The sequence below is a fragment of the Talpa occidentalis genome, unplaced genomic scaffold (genome assembly GCF_014898055.3).
Source record: "Talpa occidentalis isolate TD23 unplaced genomic scaffold, MPIMG_talOcc4v2.1 talOcc4.5, whole genome shotgun sequence".
In the NCBI taxonomy this organism is placed as follows: domain Eukaryota; kingdom Metazoa; phylum Chordata; class Mammalia; order Eulipotyphla; family Talpidae; genus Talpa; species Talpa occidentalis.
Window position 1 is genome coordinate 7,867,824 of NW_023604861.1, and position 25,899 is coordinate 7,893,722.

General features: G+C 46.2%; 1 protein-coding gene across 9 annotated transcripts in view; it reads left to right on the top strand.

Moving 5' to 3' along the window:
• Positions 1–25,899, top strand: part of DOCK9 (dedicator of cytokinesis 9) — a 236,581-nt gene that overhangs the window by 151,818 nt on the left and 58,864 nt on the right. For all 9 annotated transcript variants that reach the window (XM_054701555.1, XM_054701556.1, XM_054701557.1 and 6 more), the window contains exons 19-35: positions 1,421–1,513; positions 2,473–2,596; positions 2,922–3,043; positions 4,110–4,196; positions 4,872–4,961; positions 6,176–6,291; positions 6,554–6,623; positions 7,473–7,598; positions 8,170–8,241; positions 12,550–12,696; positions 13,092–13,175; positions 13,900–14,011; positions 17,175–17,353; positions 17,579–17,692; positions 19,781–19,901; positions 23,544–23,677; positions 25,577–25,691. In XM_054701555.1, coding sequence (XP_054557530.1) covers positions 1,421–1,513; positions 2,473–2,596; positions 2,922–3,043; positions 4,110–4,196; positions 4,872–4,961; positions 6,176–6,291; positions 6,554–6,623; positions 7,473–7,598; positions 8,170–8,241; positions 12,550–12,696; positions 13,092–13,175; positions 13,900–14,011; positions 17,175–17,353; positions 17,579–17,692; positions 19,781–19,901; positions 23,544–23,677; positions 25,577–25,691 — 1,906 coding nt within the window. The remainder of the gene's footprint in view (positions 1–1,420; positions 1,514–2,472; positions 2,597–2,921; positions 3,044–4,109; positions 4,197–4,871; positions 4,962–6,175; positions 6,292–6,553; positions 6,624–7,472; positions 7,599–8,169; positions 8,242–12,549; positions 12,697–13,091; positions 13,176–13,899; positions 14,012–17,174; positions 17,354–17,578; positions 17,693–19,780; positions 19,902–23,543; positions 23,678–25,576; positions 25,692–25,899) is intronic.

The window sequence follows — 25,899 nt, forward strand, 5'->3', positions numbered from 1 at the left end:
CCTTCAATAGGTCAGACCTTGGGTGGATGCTATAAATTTAGGGATTAGTAATACTGGTCATAGAAATAACAATAGGTTGGCATTAATTAAATATTAATTATAGCATAGAAATGATCATGAGAGATTACTGGTGATGTTTTTAAATGGTTATTATAGTCCAGATTCTGTGCTTTAGCACCGTATGGGTGTTAAACAACTTTAATCCCCTTTTTAATTAGGTGCTATTACCCTCTTTTTTTTTTTAAACGAGGATACTAGTGTCCAGATTTAAATAAAGTGCTGAGGGTCATATGTTAGTGGCACCAGTGTTCAAACCCAGGCAGTCTACCCAGAGCTCAGGCGCTTTGTGGTAACTATAGGAATGGAAGGAGACAGTGATGCAAAAGAAAATATATGCAGCTTTTGCTCTCCAGAAATTCAGCTTAGTGGGAAAGACAGTCATGGAGAAAAATCTCCCAGCACACAAAAGGTATTGTTTTTGGACCAAAGAAATAATTGGTACAGCAAAATGCTGAGGAGCATAGAGGCAAGAATCAATCATTTCTTTCCTTCTTTTTTTTTTTTTAATATATCTTTATTAAGGTAACGTTGGTTTACAGCATCATATTTAATTTAGGGATACGGAATCACCCCAATTCAGAGGTATTTTACCATATCACCCCCACAACGAAAGCCCCATAATCCTCCACCACTGTTCATTGGGCCCCGCTCCCCCCACTTTGCTCCATACATCCCACCTTCACCCCCAGTAGCCTCAGTTCTACAGTTAGATTTCTAGGATTTGTTTTGGTTGAGTTTGGCTGATCCTTTGTTGTGTTTCTCTGTATTTCCATGTGAGTGAAACCATCCATGTTTGCCTTTCTCCGTCTGACTTATATAACTCATTTAACGTAGCATCAACCCTCCAGTTCCATCCATGTTGTCACACGTGGCAAGATTTTCTCTTGTTTAAAAGCTAAGTGCCATTCCACTGTGTGTACAGACCATGCCTTCTCAGTCCACAACTCTGTCGTTGGCCACAGAAGTGCTTTCCGTAACGCTGTTGTCAATAGTCTGTGAATGAGCAGAGGAGTTTTCTCAAAGGATGGATGAGGGTTTGCTTGGCTCATAGAGAAAGCTGGTCACTCACACAGAGGGACTGCCTAGACAAAGGTGCATGAGAGGAATGGTGAACACGGCACCATCCGGAGCAGCAGCTTGTAGGGCTGAGAGGGGCGGGGCCAGTGAGGACTGGAGGAGGATCTGAGGCTGGGTAGGACCCTGGACTAGGGGGCTTGTGGGACTGGAGTCTCCTAGAAGAACCCGGCAGGTGGTTAAGGCTTTGCGGCATAAGTAGGTGAGCCTCGTTCTTAACACATCTGAGTCTGAATTCTTACCCTGCTAAATACTGATTGTCTCCCTTTGCGAACTCTTACTCCAGTGCATTTACGGCCGACCTGGCGGGCCGGTCTTCACAAGAAGCGCCTTTGCTGCTGTCCTGCACCATCACCAAAACCCAGAATTTTATGATGAGGTAAGTGAGGTTTTCAAGAGCAACCCAGTTTATCCAGTCATAAGGAAAAATCCAAGTTCTGTGCTTGGGGAAGCAAAATTCAAGAGAAGATACACTTTCTACTAAAATTACAGTGGTGGAATGAAATGCTGATGTCAAGGCATTTATTTTACATTATCTTTTTCTAATTATGAAAGTAACGTGTTTAAAAACACAGACAATATCAGAAAGAAAAAGCCAAGAGCCTTCCATCACTACTACAACTAATATTGTGATTGTGATGTATTTCCTTTCAAAATCTTACTTAAGTGTGATTACGCTTGTAACCATGCCTGGCTGTAAGTACACCTGAGCTACCTGAGTAGCTTCCTTTCTCACCACTGGGTTTGCTTATGTAGATGGTAATGCAGGTCATTAAAGCTACTCTGAGAACCCTCCTCGAAAATGTCCTCCCTGCTTCCTCACCATTCCTGAGCTGCAGGGTCAGAGCAGTGCTTTCTGCTGTGGGTTTTCCACTTTTCTTGAGTTAAAATCCCAGCTTTCCTCTTATTTTTGGTCAGTGAATGTTTTAGTCTGTTTGTGCTGCTATCACAAAACACCGTAGACTTGGGGACTGTTTTTAAACAGGGTGTCAGCATGGCCAAGGGAGGGCCACCTCTGTGGGCCACCACCTTCTCAGCTGTAGCCTCATGTGGCTGAGGACCCTTTCATGACCCCCCCACCTCCTAATCCCATTACCTTTAGGGGCTAGGATTACAGTGTGAATTTGGGGGAGACACAAACATTCCAGCCACAGAAATGCATTAAGAATCCATTTAAATCCTTTGTACTATTTGCACTCTTGGATTTCTTTGCAAGTATTTCTATCAGTTTGGAGATCAAAAACATACTTGCTCCTTGGGTGACCTGTGGTATGGTGGCTTTCCACGAGTTTTGTCATTCTGGAATATTGGAAAATCATCATCTTGCCTTCCTTGCAGATTAAAATAGAGCTGCCCACCCAGCTGCATGAGCGGCACCACCTGCTCTTCACCTTCTTCCACGTCAGCTGTGATAACTCCAGCAAAGGGAGCACCAAGAAGAAGGATGTGGTTGAGACGCAAGGTTTGCTATTTCCCCGTTCCTCTGATGGTGCACAGCTGGCATAGCAGCTTCTTCCATTTTACTTAGTTCTGAATTTACATCCTTTTGCGGAGTTTTTATATAAGGCCTGTGACGGTAGCATGGCTGGGTCCCCGATGCACATTTGCACATAAGGTTAGAATTCTGACTCCAGAGAGACCACACCTGGGCACAGACTGTGTTCGATTTCAGTGTCCCCTGACCCATAGTAACTGTTCTCAAAGGTCAGACAATTCAAAAAAATTTCACTTTGCCTCTCTTCCGTGTTTCTGTATACTGACAGAGTTTTTTGTCCTTTGTTTTCCAGTTGGCTACTCCTGGCTCCCCCTCCTGAAGGATGGCCGGGTGGTGACAAACGAGCAGCACATCCCTGTCTCTGCTAACCTCCCAGCTGGCTACCTCGGCTACCAGGAGCTGGGCATGGGCAGGGTATGTAGCTTGGCCTTTATTTTATCCCCATTGCTACAGAAAACCTTAAAGATCACCTAACACAATAGTAACACGAAAAAGCACACTCTACTTTTTACCGCTGCAAATATTTTGGTTTTAGTTAGTCATTTTCAAGCAAAGCAGGTCATTGGAAAACAGTGCTGTTAACAGTTGCTGCCATCTAGAATTATAGCTGATATGCCTGGAGCTGGCAGCACCTTGGCAGGGAATAGAGACTTGGAGACTCTAGATGACATAGATCTTTGACTCTGCAAAGCAGCTGCACTCAGATACAGATGTGTTTTTAGCATCTCTTAGAAATTTTTGAAAATATTAGGGTATATCTTCCAGCCTAATGTAAATCGAGTAAATAAAGCTTGCATCCATCTGTTGCCCCACCCTATTTCCTTTCTGATTCATTAAAGCCTGGATTGTCTGATATTTCTCTGGTTGGTTTGTTGGGTTTGCATATTTTTAGCCACCCTAAATTTTAGAGACTTTTTGTTTTTATAAAATGCTTTGATAAGGTCTGTTTCCTTTTGTTGTGAATGACTTTTAATATTTCTCTATTGAAGGCATGCCACATTTGGGCCTATTTAAATAATGCTAAATTTGAGCCTTTGGTATGACTCATTCCCAAATAAAGTAGTGGGCAATTCAAATTCTTAGTCCAAATAGGAGAAAAATAGAGATTTCAGAACATTGAAACACATCACTCAGTCAGTGATGGCCCTTGACCTGGCCAGTGCTCACTTCCTCTCTGCTTTATCTGGCACTTTCAACCTTTTCTTTCCATATCCTGAGCTCAGGCTTGGTTAAGTCATTGGTTAAATTGAATTTTCCCTCTCAGATGGACAGTAGCTCATACAGCTGCGCCTAAACAGAAAAGGCCACCTAGAGATTGCAGGATGAGGGGCGGAGAGAGGGCAGAGGTCAGTCCAGGCACAACTGTCCTGTCCCTGAGCTGCATGGGCCTTGGATGCCCTCTGCAGACCCTCATTGAAGATGGGACTTGAAGTCAAGATCACTTATCTGTTGGGGGGTCTTCCCCTCTGTATTTTTTCAGCATTATGGCCCAGAAATTAAATGGGTCGATGGAAGCAAGCCACTGCTGAAAGTTTCAACTCACCTGGTTTCCACTGTGTATACTCAGGTAAGGGCCCTTCCATCAAAATTAGCAACAGTTGCCCCAAGAATGAGTTTGCATCAATTTTTGACAAAACAAAATCCTACTTGATACATAATCTGGATATATTTTTATTGTATACCTCCTTTTTTAAAAAAGGAAAGGCCCCAGTTAGGGGCTCATAGCACTGTTAGGATTGACTAGTACAGATAACGCGTCTCAACAATTTTCCTTCTTTGTTGAAGGGTCTTTAAAATCTTTTTGTAAATTGATTCTTGTTTTCCCCTTTGGTGGGTTTTTTTTTTTTTTTTTAAGATTTATTTATTTATTTATACAAGCACTGGGTACAGTGAGAAGCACGAGAGGGTGAGAGAATTCACCAGAGCCTGAGGGGAGAGCAGAGCAGGCAGACTGACGAAACACACTGCTGAGGGGGAGCAGCGGGCGGCAGGAGAGGACTGCGCGCCATGTGGGACCGTCGCCCAGCTGCCGGGGATCGAACTGGCGCTGCAGAGGCTGCGGGCAGCTTCGCAACCCAGCGGTCAACCGCTGCGCCACCGGGGAGGCCCTGGTGTTTTGGTTTTTATGACATGAATTTCATAGTCTATATAAACCACACCTGCTGCAGGAAGCCTCCTCTATGGCACATATATTTCCACAGCGGATATGCTCACGGCCTTTCTTTTCTTTTCCTCCCTCCAGGATCAGCATTTACACAATTTTTTCCAGTACTGTCAGAAAACCGAATCGGGGGCCCAAGCCTCGGGGAATGAACTTGTAAAATACCTTAAGGTACCAGATGGCTTTCTAGTAACCCCCTGTTGAAGAGTTTGAGTTTGGAGGCGAGTGTTGTTTTGGGCCTTGGGAGGGAAACTCACAGGAGGGGTGACCCCTTAGTTGGGCGACCACATCAGCAGCTTCTGTGTGGTTTTCAATAGTGCAAGAGCTCAACTTCTGCCTGGTTCCACCTGTGCTTCCCGTGAGCATACCTCAGGCACATCACTCCCACATAGAGAACCACTCACCTGCATGGATCCATCCTAGGGGTGTCCACAGGTGCAGAGCACAGGGCTGGCCCCAAGAAGCGGTGACTTCAGTCCCGTTGCTGAGTAACTTCTGATCCATTGTAGGAGAAAACATGCCCCCACTGAATGCCTGAATAAAACAAGCGGAAATAATATCCGTAACCAATCCCAGCTTTGTGGGGGTGAGGGGGACATCAGGGAGCCCTGGAGTCATTGAACAGTGAGGGCAAGGGAGGGTTTCTCTGGAGGAGTTTCATCCAGAACGTGACTCTAGGGAAACATTGAAACAGGAGAGAAGCTAAGAGCATTCCAGGAATGGGGCTGAATGTGAGAAATGTGAGAGACAGAGTAAGGTTTAGTGATGGGACCTGGAAAATGGGGTGGGGACTCCACTTTTCCAGGTCCCCTTTTAGGGTCCTCACAGAGGCCTTTAAGAAGAGCCTTGGTATGGGTTTGCTCGAGCTGCTATCACAAATACCACATGAGTGTGGTGAAAACCATATACATTTATTTTCTGGCACATCTACAGGTCAACAGTCTTGACTCTCACTGGGTGGAAACCGAGGTGTTATTCACAGGACTGAGTTCATTTCTGGGAAGTTTGGGGTGAATCTGTTCTTTGTCATTTTCAGCCTAGAAAGGCTTAGTCTGGCTCCTTCCTCTATCTCAAAACCAGCAAGTGGGGCATCTCTGACCCCAGTGCCTCAGGCGTGTCTCCCCGATGCTCCTCCCCTTCCCACACCCCCCAGAAGCCCCTACGATCACACCAGATAATCCAGGGAGCAAGCTTAACTCCCTTCTGTCATGTGGTGACACGTCCTGGGTTCTGGGCATCAGGGTGTGGACTCCATCCCTTAGGCTGCCTGCCTCCGCCTCCCCCAGTGTGAATGGACCTCTTCTATCCCGATCTGAAACAGTGGAACGTGCTTGAGTTTCTGCTCTTACAAGGATGACGTGAACTTTGGCTTTCTGTGTCTCTAGAGCCTGCATGCAATGGAAGGCCATGTGATGATCGCTTTCTTGCCCACCATCCTGAACCAGCTGTTCCGCGTCCTCACCAGGGCCACCCAGGAGGAAGTGGCCGTCAATGTCACACGGTAAGAGAGGTGGAGGGCGGAACTCCCCCTCGCCAGTCTGTCAACATCTGGAGCAAAGTCCTCTGTACCTGGGCGGCTAAGATGTGGTGACGCAATGGCTAAGAAATGTCTTGAGGCTCCATTGTGGGGACCCCTGTCTGATTCCTTGTGTCCTCTGGGGCCAAGGAATGGGGCATCATCACTGTTCTTCCACTGCTGTGATGATAGCGAGATGCCCCATTCCCATCCCTGTTCACCACTTTCTCCACTCCGTGCTGTCCAGGGTCATCATCCACGTGGTGGCCCAGTGCCATGAGGAAGGACTGGAGAGCCACTTGCGGTCGTATGTTAAGGTATGTGAAATAGACCCCATCATTTCTCTCTGTGGCTCTCCAATTTTCCTTAAAGGACTTAATTTTTAAATAAAGGCCTAATTATTGGGGGATTTATTTTGGGGTGAAACCTGATACCTCTGCTTTCTTTCTCCTCTCTATCACCTAACCAGTTCTTGTGCCCGAACAAGGGAAAGTGCAAAGCAGGTAGCCATCCACGTGTTCACTGAGCTGTGTTCCTTTCACTACATTTCCCTCAGTGGGTTTTACAAATAATGTGACCCAAGTGATGTGGTATTTCAAAGAAGGGTTTAAAGTCTTTCTTGGTTCGCCCTCTGGTGTCGCTATCATCTTCATTTTTTTTTTTTCCATCAAACATTCCCAGTAAAACTGAGGTTACTTTCAACCAACATCAAATTGGAGGACTGTCAGACAGCCAGAGACGCCCTTAGGATCGACACCAATGAGTCCATCCTCTATGCACCGTACTTGGTACAGTGGCGGTGGTTATTCTAAAAATTTGCACCACTTCTATTGAGTTACAGGTGTCGAGAGAATGAGAGCTCTTGTGAAAGTGAGGTCCAGGTCTTCGGGGTATCGATTACCAGTGTGGTGGGTCACATTCCTCGCATCCTTGGGAGGTGGAGTTGGGGGCTTGAGGGCCACTAAGTCAGATGATGGACATCTTTCCTGGATGCCCTAAGATACCCCGGGCTCCCTTTTTATGTCACATGACAACCAGCCCTCCCACCTTCCATTTGCACACCCTCCTCTCCTACCTGGGACCTGGTTTCCATCCCCGGAGCCTCTCCTGCTTGCAGCCCAGCATGGAGAGCCAGTATGGTGAAGTCTGCTCCCCTTTCTTCACAGTATGCATATAAGGCTGAGCCTTACGTTGCTTCTGAATATAAGACGGTGCATGAAGAACTGACCAAGTCCATGACCATGATTCTCAAGCCTTCCGCTGATTTTCTCACCAGCAACAAACTACTGAAGGTACATGCTGGGGGGAGCAGGGAGCAGTGTGGTGCTGGGGTATTGGCATTGAGGGGAGAAAATTCCAGCTCCACAGCCCAATCTGGTCACCCTTTTGGTGTGTATTTAGAGACGGTCTTCTCTTCTGAAAAAGGGGTGACACATTGAGCTCTTCAGTCCCCACGTTGCTGCTAGCCCTCCATTTGGAGCTGCAGCGTATTTCCCCATCATGTCATGGGCTCTTAAGTCTTAATAAGTCCCTATATTCAAGCCTGTGGCGGAGGCTGAGGGAGCGATTTTAAAGGAGGGTCAGCCCGAGTGACTCAGCCAGGAGGATGGTGAATCTAGGGGTGCCTCTGCTTTGACAGCATGTGCTTAATTTCTGGGGTGGAGGGGTTGCTGGTTGTTGGACATTGAGAGCAGGAGAACCTCTCCCCCACCTCTGGGCTCATACTAATTTTCCAAGAGGTGAACTGTGTTCTGGTGTCAGAGCTGTTTCATGTCACCATCATGCTTAGCCCTCAGAGAGTACACATCTCACCTCAAATTTCATTGTTTTGCTGACTGGGATGCCCCTTTTTTTTTCTTTCAGTACTCGTGGTTTTTCTTTGATGTCTTGATAAAATCCATGGCTCAGCATTTGATCGAGAACGCCAAAGTTAAGGTATGTCGCTTCCTATAGAGGCTTCCATGGCAGTTCTTGAGGGAAAGTGTCTTTCATTGTGTTTGTGGCAAACATTTAGTAACACTTTGTGTGTGCCCATGACAGTGCTTTCCCAGTTATGGAACATTTGGCTTTGCTCCAGCCCAGTGGGGGAGGTGACCGTCTTACATTTTAGAGATGGAGAAACTGAGGCCAGTTTGCCTGAGCCAGTTGCTGAAGGCCACGCTGCTAGTGAGTGGGGGGAGGCAGGCCTGGAGACCATCTGGCTCCAAGGCCCACACTTCTGACACACTGCTCTTAAGCCCAAGGAAGGTTTTTCTTCGATCAGCCTAGAAATCTTCAAGTGTGTTGGTGCAGGAGCGCCAGCAGCATGTGCACGCATTAAAGGGCGACTGCTGGCATGTCTTAAGCGTCTTACATAGGGAAGAGCTCCCTCAGGGACTTAGCTGAGAGCGTCTGACCTGACAGCACCTCCTCTGGAACGTGACTGGATTCTGGGATGACTGAGTCTCCCCCAGTGCGTCCTCTCCTCTGGGTCCCCATGCTGTCCCCTGCACCCACTCGTCTCTGCCAGGAGAGGACTGGGCTCGCAGCTGGACCACTGCCCTTTGCAGTGTGACTGGCTGAGGCTCAGTGCAGGTAAATGTTGGTAAAACTCCAGCTCACTGAATGTGGCGTCATGTCAGCTTTCCTTCTGTGTGGGACATGCAGTGCCTGGGGCTGCCATGAACACTGGGAGGAGGTGCTGAGCGCCTGGAGGGTCTGCTCAGCTGGAGGAGGTGCTGGAGGGGGTCTCTCCAATGGAAGCAGGAAGGAAGGAGGAGCCACATGGTAGGAGGGTTAAGGTCCCTGGACAAGGGGTCTGGGCCCTCGAAGGAGCCTGGGGCAGGCTGCACACCCAGATCCCAGGCGGTACTTTTGTCAAGGACAGCAGGTGCCAGTGCCCAACCAGTGCTTTCTTTTTCCCCTTTTAATCTGGTTTCAGAACTCAGGGAGATGGCAGATGGAGGTGGGCCCTGGCCCTGCTTTCCACAGTGTAACTCACCATATAAATCCTACCAGGACAGCCTGCCAGGGAATAATCTAGCAGATTGTCCGCTTGGCAGCATGCAGCTGAGCTCACGTGCCTGCCATTTGGCTGAGTTACCTTTCTGTTAAAAATGTTGTCATGTATGGGTGGGCTTCAGCGCTTTCTAGTTTGTTCAGGCTGCCATAGCAAGTACTCCAAGCGAGAGGCTTAAGCACCGGGGTTGTATTCCCTTACACTTTGCAGGCTACAAGCCTGAGGTTGAGGTGCGGGCAGGGCTGGCTTCCCCTGTGGTCACTAGCCTGGATGTGCTGACCGCCGCCTTCTCCATGCTCTCACGAGGCCTTTCCTCTGTGCTGTCTCATCCTAGTCACCTCTTCTTGCAAGGACGCCAGTCCTAGTAGATGGAGGCCACCCTCACGGCCTCGCTTTTAACTAACTTACCCTTGAGAGCCCCTGGCTCCATGTACTTCCTCCCATTCCACAGTATTGGGGGTAAGACTTTGACACAGGAATTTGAGGGGACCCAGATCAGCCCCTAACAAGGACCTACTGGATTTCTCAATTTTTGTTTCTAAATAAAAGTTACTGCTTCAGAGAGATTGGCGACTCGATTACATTTAAAAAATGTAGCTGACTTGTGCAGAAAGAATTCATGCCTCACTATGTGCCAGACTCCAGCACCCTGGAGTCGCCATGGAGTTGAGTGGACACATGTGTAGTCAGGCCTCTGGGCCCCTCTCCTGGAGTCCAGGGGGTACTGAGCCCCTCTGAACCACTCCCAGGAGGTGCATTTGAAATCAAGTATTGGTGACATCTTTTCAAGAACTGAAGAGAGAGAACAAGGGAACTTCATTGCCTGTGTTCTGTTCTCAAGATGCCAAATTAAACCAGAGACAGAGGTTTGGTCAGAGAGGTATGGACTATAAGGCACCTGGGGCGGACATGTGAGAGGAGCCAAGAGTACTGGGGTCAGAATCGGCCCTCCCAGGGGGCTGCCCTTCCAGGCCTGTGGCTAGTTCTCCAGCGCCTCTGGAAAATGGTCTGTCTTTGGAATTTACACACACCGCTCAGATGCTACCACGCATAACCTTTTCTGTAAGTTAATTATATCTTGGTTCTAAAGTAATATTGAGACATTTTAGAAGTAGTTTATTTTAAAATTGTTACCCAGTTAAAAAAAAAAAAAAAAAAGCTAGCATCCAGAAGGGGAGAGCTTGATGGTAACACAATTTACTATAAAAAGCTGCCGACACCTCCTTAGCACTGTGGAGTTTAACATTCTGCTGCTGGAGGTGCCCTCATTTCTGCTTCATGCCCCCCCCTTCCTTGCACATTATTGATCTGGGAGCTTCTCTCCCATTTTTAAAAGCCTTCATTCAGTTTCCCAGATCACTTAGGAATAGTATGTGTTTGAATTAGTTACGTAATATCTGTCTTATGTTTGCATCTGAAGAATTGGATGTCCTAGTCCTCAACCCCAGTGTTCTGAGTTTAGGGAACAAGTTCATATTCCCTGTTCTTGTACCATTTGTGATTTCCACAGTCATCATCAAATCCCCTCAGTGTTCATCTTTTTGGCTCACCTAGTATAATAGTACTAATATAATTCCATATCTTTATAACCCTGGCCTTGATTTTTTTCCTCACTGATGAGCCTTTCTTAAAGTGGCCTGACCAGCCACACACCTGTCTTGCAGAGGCACCTGAACCATGGATTCTTATTAACTAGAGCCTGGTAGTGTGTTTCATCCTGCAGAAAGTGCCCTTTGTAAGGAAACTGGCATCAAATCTGCATTTGGGGGCCAAGTGTGTATTGAGCTGAGACTGCTAACGTAACACCCTCACCCTCCCAGTGTTAACTGGTCGGGGTCGTCCATCCAGGGCACTCCTACATGAAGGGTACATTTGCAAGCTGCCCTGCTTGCTACAACCCTTGCCCTCTTGCTGGAGGTGGGACGGGCCACATGCATTCCTCCCGGACCCCAGCCAATCAGACCGCAGTTTCTCACATTCGCTGAGGAAGGCAGTGAATCCTGGCCTGTCTTTGAACTAGCATCGAAAATTAGCAGTTTCCTTACTACCACAGATGGGCTGCAGAGTTTGCGTTGATGGCATCTGACTGTGCCAGACCATAACAGGTGACATGCACTTGGGTTTTACAATCAGCAGTTGTTGAGGGAAATATAGACTCTTGAGGCCCCTCAAGCGCCCTCCCTTCCCGCTGTCTGCCTTTATGGTCAACATTTTTTTTAGGTGTCTCTTTTCTGTCTTATATATTTAGCATCTATAATTTTGGCAAACTCATTTTGAACTTCCTTTCCTCCCACACTGAATCGAGCAAATTGTTGGCATCCCACAGGTGTCCTTGAGTCTGGAAAACCTGGCATCGGGGAGGGCATATGTTACCCGCCACTGTTACTTGTCCAGCCTTCAGCCACTGTCTGGTTTAATGGAGCCAGGAAATTGGAAGTGGAAGGAGATTGGCTCAGGTTCTAAGTGGACTGTCTGGACTTGCCTAAGTCGTATTTGTCAGCACCATCCTCTGTGGTGGGAAATGTTAGACACCCAGGTCCCTCCACGAGCAGTGCCTGATCCAGTTGTTTTGCTTGCTGTGTGCAGGGCCCTGCAGTGTAAGGGCGCGTCCTCAACCTCGAGGCTGCTGTGGCCCTCGGGAGAAGAAGCCATTCAGCTTGGGACAGCTAGAGAAGGGTGGGAGGACAGTAAGGTAGAGAAGAGCTGGAACTCCACCTGGGTCTGGAAGGAGAATGAGCAGTAGGCAGAGGAAAGGGTTCATGCCCAGGTAGGGCACCTGTGACTTGCTCTGTGGTAGAACTCAGACTGAGAATAGAAGGTAAAGCATGAAAATCTAGATTAACATCAGAAACAGTGAGGAGATGGGGAACTTTGAGGCCAACCCAGCAGATCTGGTAGAGACCCTATAAAGGTAGTGTGCGGTCTTCAGCAGAAAGATCTTCTCTCTCCCACCTCCTGCCAATCTGCAAACGAGAATCTCCATCCAATCTGGAAAATCTCCATGTTTTTAGAAACATCTCCAAGACTGTCTTTATCATGCTGAGGCTTAAGATCTCAGGTCTAAACCAGAGCAATGGCTAGAATCTTTGTAGAGTACACAGAAGAGAGAAAAACTCACTTTACTTAATTTCAGATTAATAAGATTAGAACTCTGCATTTTTGAAATGGACTCTGGGATGAGATCTTTTTTCACCAAAGGATACAACTTTAAAAAGTACTAAACGTTTGGCCTAAATTCTTTTTAGCTGCTACGGAACCAGAGATTTCCGGCGTCCTATCACCACGCAGTGGAGACAGTCGTGAACATGCTTATGCCACACATCACTCAGAAGTTTCGAGATAACCCAGAGGCATCTAAGAATGCAAATCACAGTCTGGCTGTGTTCATCAAGGTGGGGATCCCCTGTCAAGAGGGTGTTGGATAAGTGACCCCTTACTCTAGAATATAGTCACGCCTACGTGATGTGGCACTAGGTGATCCTGACCTCGTGTGAACACATCGTGCTCTCACACAGACCTGGCTGGGCTTGCCTGCCTTCCCATCCTAGGCTGGCTGGCCTAGCCTGCTCTGTTCCTGGGCTCTGGGCACAGCCTGTTCTCCCAACCGTCAAATACAGGCTCCTATTAAGTATCACATGGCCTTGGTAGGTCATGTGACATGTCACATTGACATGTTAATGTCAATGGCATGTTTTTATGCTAAAGAACACTCTTCTTAATAATAAATCTTTTTTTAAAAAAATGTTTGGCCGTAAATACTTACCATTGTGGGTTGTTTGCTCCACAGAGATGTTTCACCTTCATGGATAGGGGCTTCGTCTTCAAGCAGATCAATAACTACATCAGCTGCTTTGCTCCTGGGGACCCAAAGGTAGTGTCCATGTCCTCCACACCCCCACCCCCCTGCCCCTGCTCTCCCTGATTCTCATCCCTAAACCCACTTCGAATTCTCTTGTTTCCATCTGGAAGTTTGTAGTTCGAGAAGCCCTACTCACTCCCCTGTCTTCAAGATGCTAACTACTACCTGTCTTCAAGATGCTACTACTACTGACAGGTTCTTGCTTGCATGACTTGTGAGCTATTAGGGATGCAATAATTCCAAATGTGAAATAAACACACCTATTGATTTTACTCATCAACAACCTGAAATGGTTTCTCAACTATGAAACTAGAAATTTATGTTGTGAATCATAATTTATTTAACCAGCTCACAGAAGTAGCCATGGCATCTTTCTCTGGTAGAATTCTATCTCTTTCCTCACACGTGTCCTTTAAACTTCTGCCTTATTCATTTTTTATATTGTATTGAGTCTGTGTCTAGAATTATAAGCTGCCTGAAATCCTTTATTGAAGTAGGAGCTGTATAAATAATAAATGCCCAAAAAGTCTGGAGATGACATTGTTTAAGGAAATGTGTTCCTAATCTTCAAACAATTCCTAAAATCTATAATTGTCCAAAAATCTATAAAATAGCATAGACTGATCACATCCAAAAGAGTCAAGAAGGCAAAGATTGGGTTTATTGTTCTTTACCAGTTTTTTAGGGAGCTGTGCAGTACGGTATTTAATGTACATCTAAACATTTTTTCCTGCAGACCCTCTTTGAGTACAAGTTTGAATTTCTCCGCGTGGTGTGTAATCACGAACATTATATACCTTTGAATTTGCCAATGCCTTTTGGAAAAGGCAGGGTTCAAAGATACCAAGGTAATCTATCTTTACCTGTCTTCATCCTAGTCTTTCCACAAAGAGAGCCATTTACTCTTAATAGGGAAGGGAATTGATTAAAACACGATTATTAGAATATTCTGATTTTTTTGTTGCATTAATGTACTTCTTTGTTAAATTTCCATTTTTTAAATCTTAAATAAAAATATTATATGAGAACTTAATTTTAGACAAACTTAGATTACAGATCATGAAAGTGTGACTCTTTTTCATTGAAAAATTTCCTTTGCTGTAACAGTGGAACTCCATTTTATTTACTATAGTTTATGTTTGTTTTAATTTTCCTTTTTCCTTATGAATTAGCTTTTCTTTCACCATCTGTGGAGTCCAATGGCACTCCTGTAGGTAGGTGTGGGGTGCTGATGCTCGCTTTCTTGCATTGTCCTCCTCAAAAGAAAAAGAATGCAAGTGATTGCTGAGATGTTCCATCTGCTCTTCATGTAGCTCTTTCCCGTAGACTCAGCCCAGCAGCTACACCCATGATAAACCAGTGGATTTGTTCTCACTTAGCTGCGACATTGCTGCAACATCCCTGAGAGACAGCTTGTTTTTGCTCCTGGGGTCACTAGGTCCCCTTGGATATCTCTTTTAGAGTAAAACAAACAAAAAAATCCTCACTCTAAAAATATATCATTCCACCATTCTCATAGCCCTTGTCTACAGCCGTGGCAGTGACCTAAACCTCCAGCAATGCGACTTTTCACGTGCTTTTAATGTTTGCATGTTGAGCCTCTAGTAACTGTTCTGCATCCTCTTTGTGTTTGAAGAGTGTTAAGCTCATAGGGATTTGTCTTCATGGAGCAAGTCAAGTGAATCAGATTGGCCTGCCATGTCTGTCCAGTAATATTACCTGAGTTTGGTGCCTTGCATGTGCTCAGGCTAATTTAGGTGGAAGGAGAGAAATAGTGGAAGGACACCCCCAAACGAGCAAGGACACCTTCGTCAACTGCCCCGAGATTCAGAGAGAAACAGGAAAGTTATTCATTCAGAGCCCTGCATAGCTTGCCCCAAAGAGACTCGATGAGGCTTTGAAGGAGCAAGAAGGCAAGGCGTGGCCCTGGGGTTGGCAGTCCGTACCCCACTGACTGCGGGCAGATGGAGCCAGCCGTGAGCAAGGAGCTTGCCCCTGGCTGTTTACCCAGTGAAAGATGTGGGATGTCAGCAGGTGATGTGAGCTAAGGAGAAAAGAATAAGCTAGGAGAGGACCATGAAATGGGTGGCATTTGAGATAAGGGGGGCAGGAAAAGCCTTGCCCAGAAGGTGATTTTGGGGCAGGCATGCCCCCCCCCCCGTCACCTCTCAACCTCAGATCACCACCCACCTCCCTGGGGAATCCTCATCTTCCCAGCCCAGTCAATCAGTTCCTCCCATGGGAACTGGCCAGTTCTTCCCATTCCCTCCCAGCATCCCTCTGGAATTAATTGCTCCCCACCTCACCCTCCAAACTGTATCACACCTTAGGTCACCCCACTTCTACTTGGGCACCTCCTCTCACCTATCAGGGTGCTGAGGACAGACCTTACCCGCTGGGTGGATGGTTTGGGGGTGAGCGTGTGCCAGTACCTGGCTCCCCCGATCCGGCAGGGCCAGGTGTTTATCCTGAAGAACTGAGTCGACTGGAAACCCTACAGGGACTGCAGAGCTCAGTGGATTCAGGGTGTTTGGTGGCAAGAGGGGCTGCCCTAGGTGGTGTCTTGGGTCCCCTCCAGATCAGTACTTAGGTCACCCATGGGGAAAGCCACGTTCTCCTTGTTCTCTCCCTGCTCTGCCCCTTCCTTCTGCAGACACACACATGCGCGCACACAGGTCAGCTCGTCAATCATTTCCTTCTGGGAGGTTGACGTGAATTCAAGCTGTAAATTATTGTTTGGATAAAGTAGGTTTAAAAACCACAAAGAGTAGACATTGCTATTATGGAAAGAATCTTTCCCTTGCTTCTGCCAAAGGGTTTCATAGCACTCAGGCCAGATTTGGGACAGGTTCAGTGGTAACTCTCTAATGCGAAATGAAGTCAAAGGAGAGGGCAATAGATCTTCCCTTAATACTGGAGTTAGCATCAGGGCCCAATGCAGCAACAGCTCGCTGAGAGCAGCGCCCACAGCTGGGTAGCACGGCCACGGCTTTAACTGCCCTCCTCGGAGAGGCCATGTCTGCTTCTGCCTCTTCCCAGAGGAGCTGGCGGCTTTTTCATTTAGCTTGCTCATGATTGACTAGTTGGGTTTAACGCTTTATCCATTTTAGTTTTAGTTTATCTTAGTTTTCTATTTGCTTTTAGAGGAGAGAAGTATTAATAGTACCTTCATTTAAATCCCACACTAAATAAGTTCTCTATTCAGGGATAGCAGAATTAAAGAAGGTTATATGCTAACTTGTTTGTCTTAAACTCATTGTTTTTTTGTTTTTGTGTAGAAGAACTGGGGTGTTGGCTACAGGTGCAGGGCATGAGGGGATTCACCAAAGACAGTGGGGAGTAGAACAGGCAAATTTACTGAGATACACTGCTGAGGGGAGCAGCGGGTGAGACAGGAGAGGTCTGCTGCACCATGTGGGTAGCTCCCTGGCTAGAGAATCGAACTCAGGTCGTAGCAGTGACAGCACTGAGACTTAACCCCTAGGTCACCAGGGAGGCTCCCTAAACATTGGGTTTTAATGAGAGTATAGGCTTAAATGACCAGGCCATGGATAGGTGTACTCTTGTAGTAAAAAAGATTTGAATGGTCCCGCTATATTTATTCTTTCTTTAATTGCATAACTATAGGTTAGTCTTCTATAATACTGTCAATCAGTACAATAACTTGTATTTTTACCTTATGTCAATGATTAGATTACATTTCTACTGTAACAGATGTTGGTCTGTATTCTAAAAATTACACCAAAACTACTTATTAGCTTCATGTTTTTATAAGGCAAAATTTGTTTCAAAATCCAAATATGGTGTTACTATTTGCATTTAAATTTTGGTTTTGTTTAAGAGTTCAGTTGGTTAAGAAGCAGCACAGTATTTTAGGTAACAGACCCTTTCCTGGGAGCTACTGTCATCTCGATAGGCTGCGTGGGCTGAATGTCCAGGGTGAGTTGGGTTCAGACCATATCAGAGCATGCTGCATCTTGCTAACTAAAGCAGCCTCTGTCCTCATTTCAGATCTCCAGCTTGACTACTCACTGACGGATGAGTTCTGCAGAAACCACTTCTTGGTGGGACTGTTACTGAGGGAAGTGGGGACTGCCCTCCAGGAGTTCCGGGACGTCCGGCTGATCGCCATCAGTGTGCTGAAGAACCTGCTGATAAAGCATTCTTTTGATGACCGATATGCTTCAAGGGTGAGTGGGGAATCTGGATCGCTAAATGTCCTTTAAGTAATATACAGAAAATGACTAATTAGAAAAATAGTGACTGACAGCACTGAGACGTCTCCGTTCACGAAACAAAATCAACAGCATTCTTTCAGGAAGGACCCGAGTGCAGGTGGTGGCTGGCACCAGCTCGCTCAGCCGGTCCTAAACCGCAGCCCCAGGAGACCCTGACGGTGTGTGCCTTTGTTACAGAGCCATCAGGCCAGGATTGCCACCCTCTACCTGCCTCTCTTCGGTCTGCTGATTGAAAATGTGCAGAGAATCAACGTGAAGGATGTCTCTCCTTTCCCTGTGAACCCTGGCAGTGTACGTAAGCGTTTGCACAGACACAGCCTGTGTTCATTTCCTGGCAGCCATGAAAAGGTACCACAAGCTAGTGGGGGACACAGCGTATTCTCCAAAATCATAGTCGTCCAAAATCACAGTGTCTGCAGGGCCAGTTCCTCTGCAGGCTCTGGGTGAAGAGCCTGTTCCAGCTTAAAATCCTTGTGTTCTTTGTAATTGCATCGCTCCAGGCTCTGCCTCTACGTGGCTTCTCCCTGAGGTGTGTCTTGGTCTCTGCTGCCCTCTCCTTTTCTTGTTAAGATTTCCAGTGATTGGATTTAGGGCCCACTGCAGTCCAAGTTGGCTTCATTTTACCTTAGATCTTAATTACATTTGCAAAGACCCGATTGCCAAATAAGGTCGACTTCTGAGATTCTGGGTTGGCAAGAATTTGGGTGGACACTTAAACTCGGTACACATCCCTCTCTCCTTTCTCTACTATAACCATAACAACCCACAGGACACTGGTGAACTGCATTTCAGGCTAAGATGGGACCAATCAGCAAGCCTTTGGCTCTTGTTAAAATCCTTATAAAAACTATGCTTTCCTGATAGTCCAATATCTAAGACCTCAGGATCCTTTTTGTGTATTAAAATAAATTATGGTAGGGCCTCCCTGGTGGCGCAAGGCATTAAGCACCGCACTATGAAGCAATCCACAGCCTCTGCAATATGAGTTGGATCCCCAACCGGCCAGGGAGCAGCCCATATGGCTCAGCAGACCTCTCCTGATGTGCCCACTGCTCCCCTCAGCAGTGTATTTCAGTCAGTCTGCCTGTTCTGTTCCCCACTCTGTCTCTCGTGAATCCTCTCGCCCTCCCATACATCTGGCCTGTACCCCAGCTCTTGTATGCCTAAATAAATAAATCTTTAAAAATAAAATAAAATAAATTATGGTAAAGGGAAGTTAATAAAAATAAAAAGGCATGTCTCTAAGTGTGTGCTAGGAAAACTCACTGCCAGCCTGAGTTCTGACAGCAACATGCTATGCGGTCTTGGAAAAGCCACTTCTTGAGGCTCACATTTCTCTGTGCCTGCAAAATTAGAAAGAAAGACTCCATGTCAGGGAGGTTCCAGGAGTGACATGAGGCCCAGCCTCCCAGGACTCACTCCTCTTGTTTATGTTATTTCTGTGCCGTTCTTCAAAAATGTATTAAAAATTAAGTTGACAAAATAGTGAGCCCAGAAATTATCTGAAAACTTTTTGGTTACTCTCTCATTAATTTGGACAACTATTACCAGCTCACCCATTTCCTTTTCTCTCTTATTTGGGACCTTAAATCAACTCAGTTGTTAATCTCACACCTTTGTCCCTATGGTGAACATTTGGGGATTCCCATGCCTGTGTCTGTCCCTTTGCCCCCAACAGTATCACTCTGTCTTCCCGTTACCTCTTCACCTCTGAATAGTCTCCAAAATATTGGTGCATCAAAATGAGCCACAATGATAGAATTTTTTTTTGTGCCCCAAGGGGCATGAGCTTTCATCACCCTTAAATGCAGTGCACCTCACTAATCTCACCCGCTATGGCACTGGTTGTTCTCACCTGTATTCTCTAAGCCTCCTGCTTTCTCACCAGAACAAGTAATTCAGGGCATGTGCTCCGTGTCCCTTCAGTCCCGATAAGAGGAACACGAGGCCTGTCCTTGTGTTCACCAAAATCAGAGGCCTTTTATGCTGTCGCTTCCTAACTCACATGCTCTCACCCCTGCAGCCCAGACTTGCAGAGCTGTTCAGGGCTGCGTGTCAGTCTCTCCTGCTGCTCATTTGGGAAGAGCAGTGTCTGAGTTAGAAAGAACCCCAAAATAATCCAGAGAGGTGGGCGTCAGAGTTCTGGAAGGGAAGAGGTGCTGGGTTTTCTGGGGAGACAGAGATGCGGTTCAGCAGACCAAGATCCCTCTGCCCCCCAGGCCGCTCCATCCCGGCTTCCTGGCCTCGCTGCTGCTCCCCCCTGGGGCGGGCGCGACACCTGCCGCACTGCTGTTTCAGCTCCTGGCCTCACACTTTGAGAGCAGCGCAGGAGGCTTTTAAATCATCTTCTATTCTTTTTCTCCTCTCTCCCTTCGACAGACCGTGAAGGAGGAGTCGCTCACGTTGCCAGCTGCGAACCCGTTAGTGACGCCGCAGAAGTCGGGGGGCACGCTGGATGGCAGCCTGCACAAGGAGGTCTTCGGCGCCATCTCCGGGATGGGTACGCGCGGCTCCCCCCGCTTCTCTCTGGCTCTGAGAGTGTCTTTAAGCCCACGATTGCTGTAGCAGCCGCACCTTTGAAATTAGGACTTTGAAGTCAGAATTCCTGCTGTGAACGTTCTTTTCCTTGTATTGAGACTTAAACAGGAACTCCTCAGCCTCACCTTGAAATAAGGAGCCTCAGAATCTCACGAGCTCCGAGCAGAGCGCACTTAGTCTGAATCCTGACTGTTCGCTCTTCTGACTTCAGTTAATGGGTCGCGCTAGAGCTTTCCTTTGGGTGGAGTTTGCTTTTAGGAAAGCACTGTCTTTGCAGGGTGTGCGGGGGAGGCTAGAATTTACCTGTAGCACTAGTGATGTGGATGCGACGGAAGGGAGGAATTCCTGAAGGAGGTGGCACTTGTGACTAGACTGCAGCCCTGAAATCTTCTTTCTGAGATAATAAGAGCAGCCCCCGCAGGGAGGATAGCAGATGGCCTAAATCAAGATTCAAATCGCCTGGTTTCTCCTTAAGAAGATGCCTGAGGTGTGGCCTTATTAATATTCTGGCTAGCTGAGCCCATGTGCCATTTCCATCAGGATAATGGTGCAAAATGACTGTCTCTGCAGAATCATCACAGGTGCTCACAGGCCGACTCTGTCTTCATTTATCCCTCTTTATTGACCACACCGAGGAAAGGGACTGACTCCTAGGGCAGAATTAGGGTCACTCTTTCATCGAATTTCTTAGCAGGGCTATTGTTCATTTGGTGTTTATGTCCTCACCTTCTGTGTTGTTTCGTTGTTAACGTGCTATTTCATGTAGGTGATGAAACTGGGCAGAAAATAATACCCATACCATACCATGCCCAGATGTACCCTGGGACCCCAATCCTTAATCTTAGTGTATGTCCATTTCTTGTGTGATACATAACTTCCCTTGAATACTTGAATCTGGTGCATGGTGTCCCCATTTGTTTCCTCCTGGGGTCTTGCTCTGACCATATGTCTAGTCGATGCTCCAGCTGTGGGATGGGACTGTCTTCAGAGGATTTTGTGTGCAGCGGCTCACAGCACTGGCTTTGAAGTCACAGGTGGGGCTCCAGGTCTGGCCTCTACCATCCACTCATCACGCTGCCTCTCTTCACCTTCAATGTCCACATCATCACCAAAACAGAGTTGTAGTGAAGGATGATGAGCACCAGGAGGTGCACAGTGCTTGGTGGTAAACACTCAGTTCTGTCTTGACTGCTGCACAGCAAGTTCATTTCTCAAGCATTCCACCTGCTTTGTTACTCATTCTCTTCTCCAATCAGCTACTCCCTTGTTTAGGTTTAGGTGGACACTGAGCACCCCTTCAGCCTTGGAGAGGTCTGCACTCATGGCAAAGTTAGGAAAAGTGCTTGAGAATGTTGGTCCCTTTAGTTTTTTAAATTTCAAGGCCTGAATCTGCTTTTCATAAATATTCACAAGAGACCTTTTAAATTTTTATCTCTGTTTTTTCCATCCTTAAAGGCTTAAATCTTTGTTCCCTTTCTGGAATGCCTTCCAATGAAGCCTGACCTTTCAGCTGTGTTTACTTGTTTTTTGGTTGCTGGAGCAGCTCTTCTTTTATTCACCCAGAAGTTTCCAGTAGTGTCGATCCCTGTGCTTTTCATTCAAGAGTAGACTTCTCCCTACACCTCTAGAGAAATCCTGTTTCCACACACATTAAGCATGCCCCCTCAGTGGTGGTGGTTTCATGTCTTTGAAATGTGGTGCATGACAGTTTCTAAAATTGATGTCTTGCTGAATAAAAACTACTTGAAGGTTATGTTAATTTTAAGACATACTCATCCTTAGACTTAGTGTTCTCATTCCACCTGTTCAGTATATGGAATGGGGCTGTTGGTACAAATATGGGAAGAGAATCTGGACTTATCTTCATTTCACTTCATCTTGTTTAAGATTTTAAAAAGTTATGCACTGGACTGGCATCACACACACACATACAGAGAGAACATAGTTCTACTCAGTAGGTGCATTTTGATTCATTGCATTTTCATCTTATGCCTTTGATTAGGACTTTAGCTCTGGAATTGAGCCTAAAACTGATAATTTAGGATCTAATTTTACTTTACTAAGGACCTCTCTCTCCTGCTCTGTGTTCTCAATTAAATATGAAGTTCAGTTATATTAGGAAGGCTAGATTTATAATTTGGTCATAATGTGCAATTCTTTTCTCTCTGAGAAGTAGCTCATTTTTTCATGGGGATGTCACCTGCCCTGGTGACAGTCAGTCACCCACTTTCTATTCTAGGGAACTGCAGCCTGTGGCCTGTGGTTTCTAGATTCCAGCTATAGATTCCCTTACATTTTCATATTCCCCTGGCTCTTCTTTTCTTGATCTTAATTCACCGAATCAATTTCAGGGACACTGGCAGGTAAGGCAAAGTGTGGGGAGGGGGAAGGTGCTTGGGTGCTGGGCAGGGTAGGCTGTGCTTACAGCTAGCAGCCGAGTGTCCTCATGCAGGCTTCACAGCCAGCTAGGCCCTTCAGTTGGAAGCAAAACTTTTGGTTCAGCATAGAATATACATTTCTCAGAGTCATTTTTATTGATATGATTTACTTAAACAATATCTAAGCAGAAAGTCAGTTTATTAATTTAAAAAATTCCTCTGTACTGAAGGTGAAGTTCATTTCTATCTTCAAATGCTGTTTTTTCATGTCAAAAGTTTATGTCCAAGTGAGATTTCCTTTCCTCTCATCACCATTTATTGTAGAGATTCCCAGATGTTCTCAGGTCACAGCACCTGTGTTGTCAGGGACTTTATCACAATGTCCCAAAGCCAAAAGACAGCCCTAATAGATCTGTTTACTAGCCCTTAGGTGTAGATAGTTTCATAAGTACTTATAACTTGATACCTTCATGGCCATTTGGGAAAAAATACATGTAAGTTTAAAGAAAAATATTTAATGGTGATAAACACAGCTATTACTAGTGGGATGGGAGTGCCTATCAGAATTTGAAATCGGATTGTTGCCACCATCCTCATATCCTGTTCCCACACTGAATTTTGCCTAGTTGCTTTTATCATCACAACCACCAACTACGCACCCTCACAAAGATATGACATCAACCATAAGGCATGTAGGGCCATCAACATTAAATATGCAGTTTCCACCAGATGTCAAGTTCTGTGTTTATTTGCCTTGAAATTTTAAAGCACCCTATGCACCCCCTCTGGGTTTTCTCGAGCAAGGCAGCACAATTTAAATACTGTGGGTTCATTGCATGGCTTAATGTTCCTATTTAATTTTTTAAATTTTTTATGAGATTTATTTATTTGTGTATACAAGAACTGGGGTGTATTTAATAGTTGTAGTTGGGCTTATCTTTTTAAAAAATTTTCAAGTCTTCATTCCATCCCTTTCTGAAACAGCACCTGTTCCTTAAGTCTTAGCAGTCAAAGGTGGCTGCTCATATGTGTTTGATAGATGTATCTGAATGTTTCAAAGTTTGCTTTTATCTTACTCTGTAGCAATATTGCCACTCTTGAACCCTCTTCTTAACAAATAAATAAATAAAATAAATGCAATTAGAGCAATTACCCTAAAAGTTCAGTATTTACCTTCATTGCCCTGTGTCTCACTGTGTCTTGGTCTTGTCTTAATTTCTGTTTAGCTTCTCCATATATGACGTCAACTCCCAACATCAATAGTGTGAGAAATGCTGATTCAAGAGGATCCCTTATAAGCACAGATTCGGGGAACAGCCTACCAGAAAGGAATAGTGAGAAAAGCAATTCCCTGGATAAGGTAACAGCATTTTTTCCTGTACCTTAAGTGTTTCTTAGACCTAATGACTTTAACCCCAAAAGTCAACATGTTTCATGTTCTTTTGTTCATTGTGTAATAGTTTTTAAACAACTCAGCTAACCTGGGTAGATAGGCCCAGAGTATTAACTTTGGGGGTGGGGGAGAACGTTTGTCTGAAAGGTGTGGATGTCTCAGGTACCCATTTGGAGAATTTCAGACCAGCAGTGTTGATAGTGGAGCACCTTAAGGTGATAGTGGAGCATCTTGAACAGATGGGTCTGGCAGGCCACACAGCTAGAGAAGTCTAAATACCTCTCACTTAAAATCCCCACGGTCTGCGTGCCAAAGAACGCCACTGTAGCACAGCTTCCCATGCCAGTGAGTTGCAAAGTCGGCTCCCGAGAAGATGACTCCATCCTAAAGGTGATTCACGGAGATGAGGTTTGATTTGAAATCACTACTCTTGCTACACCCCCAAAACTTGCCCAACACATGCCTCTTCCTCCTTAACCTTTTTTTCCTTGAAACAAATAAATCTCAGACTATTTGGAGCTTTGTGGGAATAGGTCAAGTTTCAATTTAAAGCAGGCTAGGCGCGTTCCCCCTCAGCCACTGTTGGCCGAGTTATTCCAGCTGCGGATACACGGCAGGCCTCAGACACGTAGAACACACCCTGCCTGGGGTCAGGTGGGTGCTCAGATCCCATGTCTCCGTGGCTGGGGGCACATGATGATTCTGTCTCTGTGTGGGTGTGTTGTGACCTTTGACCTTTCCCCTTGACCCTCCCATGCCTCCACATGTAGAGGGAGAAGCTGCTCAGGCGACACTCAGCTTGTGTCATACGCAGCACTGGAGAGGATGACAGCTGCCAGCCAGCCAGGAGGAACCGGGTCACTGTGGACTTTTCCCTGCTAGCCAGCCCTCCTGTGCCGGAGGACGCCGTGCTTGCGGCCACCTCCCCCCAACCCTGGGGGCCTCCGAGCCCCCCTCGAGGCTCTGCTGAAGTGGGTGGCCCCCACGGGACTCCCCTAGGGTGGTTTTGCCGCGGACAGCGCCCATGTGGCTCCCTTAAATAAAATCTATTTTGTTTTAGTTGCCCACCAACACCTTGAATAAAAGTTATTGTTCACTCATTTTGCTGCTTTGGGACTTGGCAAAAATTTCTCCCCATTCCAACTGGAAATATAAACTTGAGGACTGAAGCCTTCATGCTCTCGCCATGAGATGAGACTCTTGTTCTGTTTGTGTTTGACTGGAGCCCTTGGGGCCCATGAGCCTGCTGTCCGCTGGGAAACCACCTGACCCCTCCCCCCGCACTGTCTCACATTTGCCATGTTGCTAAGCCCTAAGGGAGTGACCTCTGGGCGAGGGTCTCTGCAGTGCTGTGCTGCGGTGTCCTGCTTGTTTCTGTCGGGCACCTGCCCTTGTGTCCCTGGGGGTGCCCGGGACATCAATTCAGTGCCAGCTCCCAGCTTCTGTGGCTGGCAGCAGCCACACCCCATTGTATGCTCTCAGCCTCTGAGGTTTTCTTGAGGACCCAGTGGGTTCTGCAGTGTGTTCTGAACACTTGCTCTACGTTTGACTACAGCACACGTGCTTTTTTTGCATGAGGTTTGATGTGCATCTCGGAGCTAAGCTGTAGCTGAGACGTGCATGTCCAGCTCAAAAGGCCGTGCCTTCTGGCTTGTCCCTTGGAGAATGTGCCACAGAACTGAGCAGACATCAGCCACTGGCCTGTGTGCTGCCGTCAAAGTGTGCCTTGGGTGTCCACGTTTCTTGTGCTTCCAATTTGTGTGGTTTGACTTAATTCTAAGACTTTCTCTTCCAAGGGGGAAAAGTGCAATTCGTTTTGTTTTACCTGCGATGCAAGAGGAAAATCACCTCTCTCTCCTTTTTTAGCACCAACAAAGTGGCAGTTTGGGAAATTCTGTGGTTCGCTGTGACAAACTTGATCAGTCTGAGATCAAGAGCCTGCTGATGTGTTTCCTCTACATCTTAAAAAGCATGTCTGATGGTGGGTAAAAATGAAGATTTCTGTTTTACTTTCCTTGTGGCACTATTGGGCTTGTGCTTTAAGAACGAATTGAAAGGATAAAGAGATGTAAAAGGGTTTGCTTCTGTGTTTGAGATAAATGGTAATTCAATCTCCTCAATTAAGGAGAAGTAAAAGCTTTAATTTGGAAAAATGTTTTTATTAATTATTGTATTCTAGAAAATGAGTG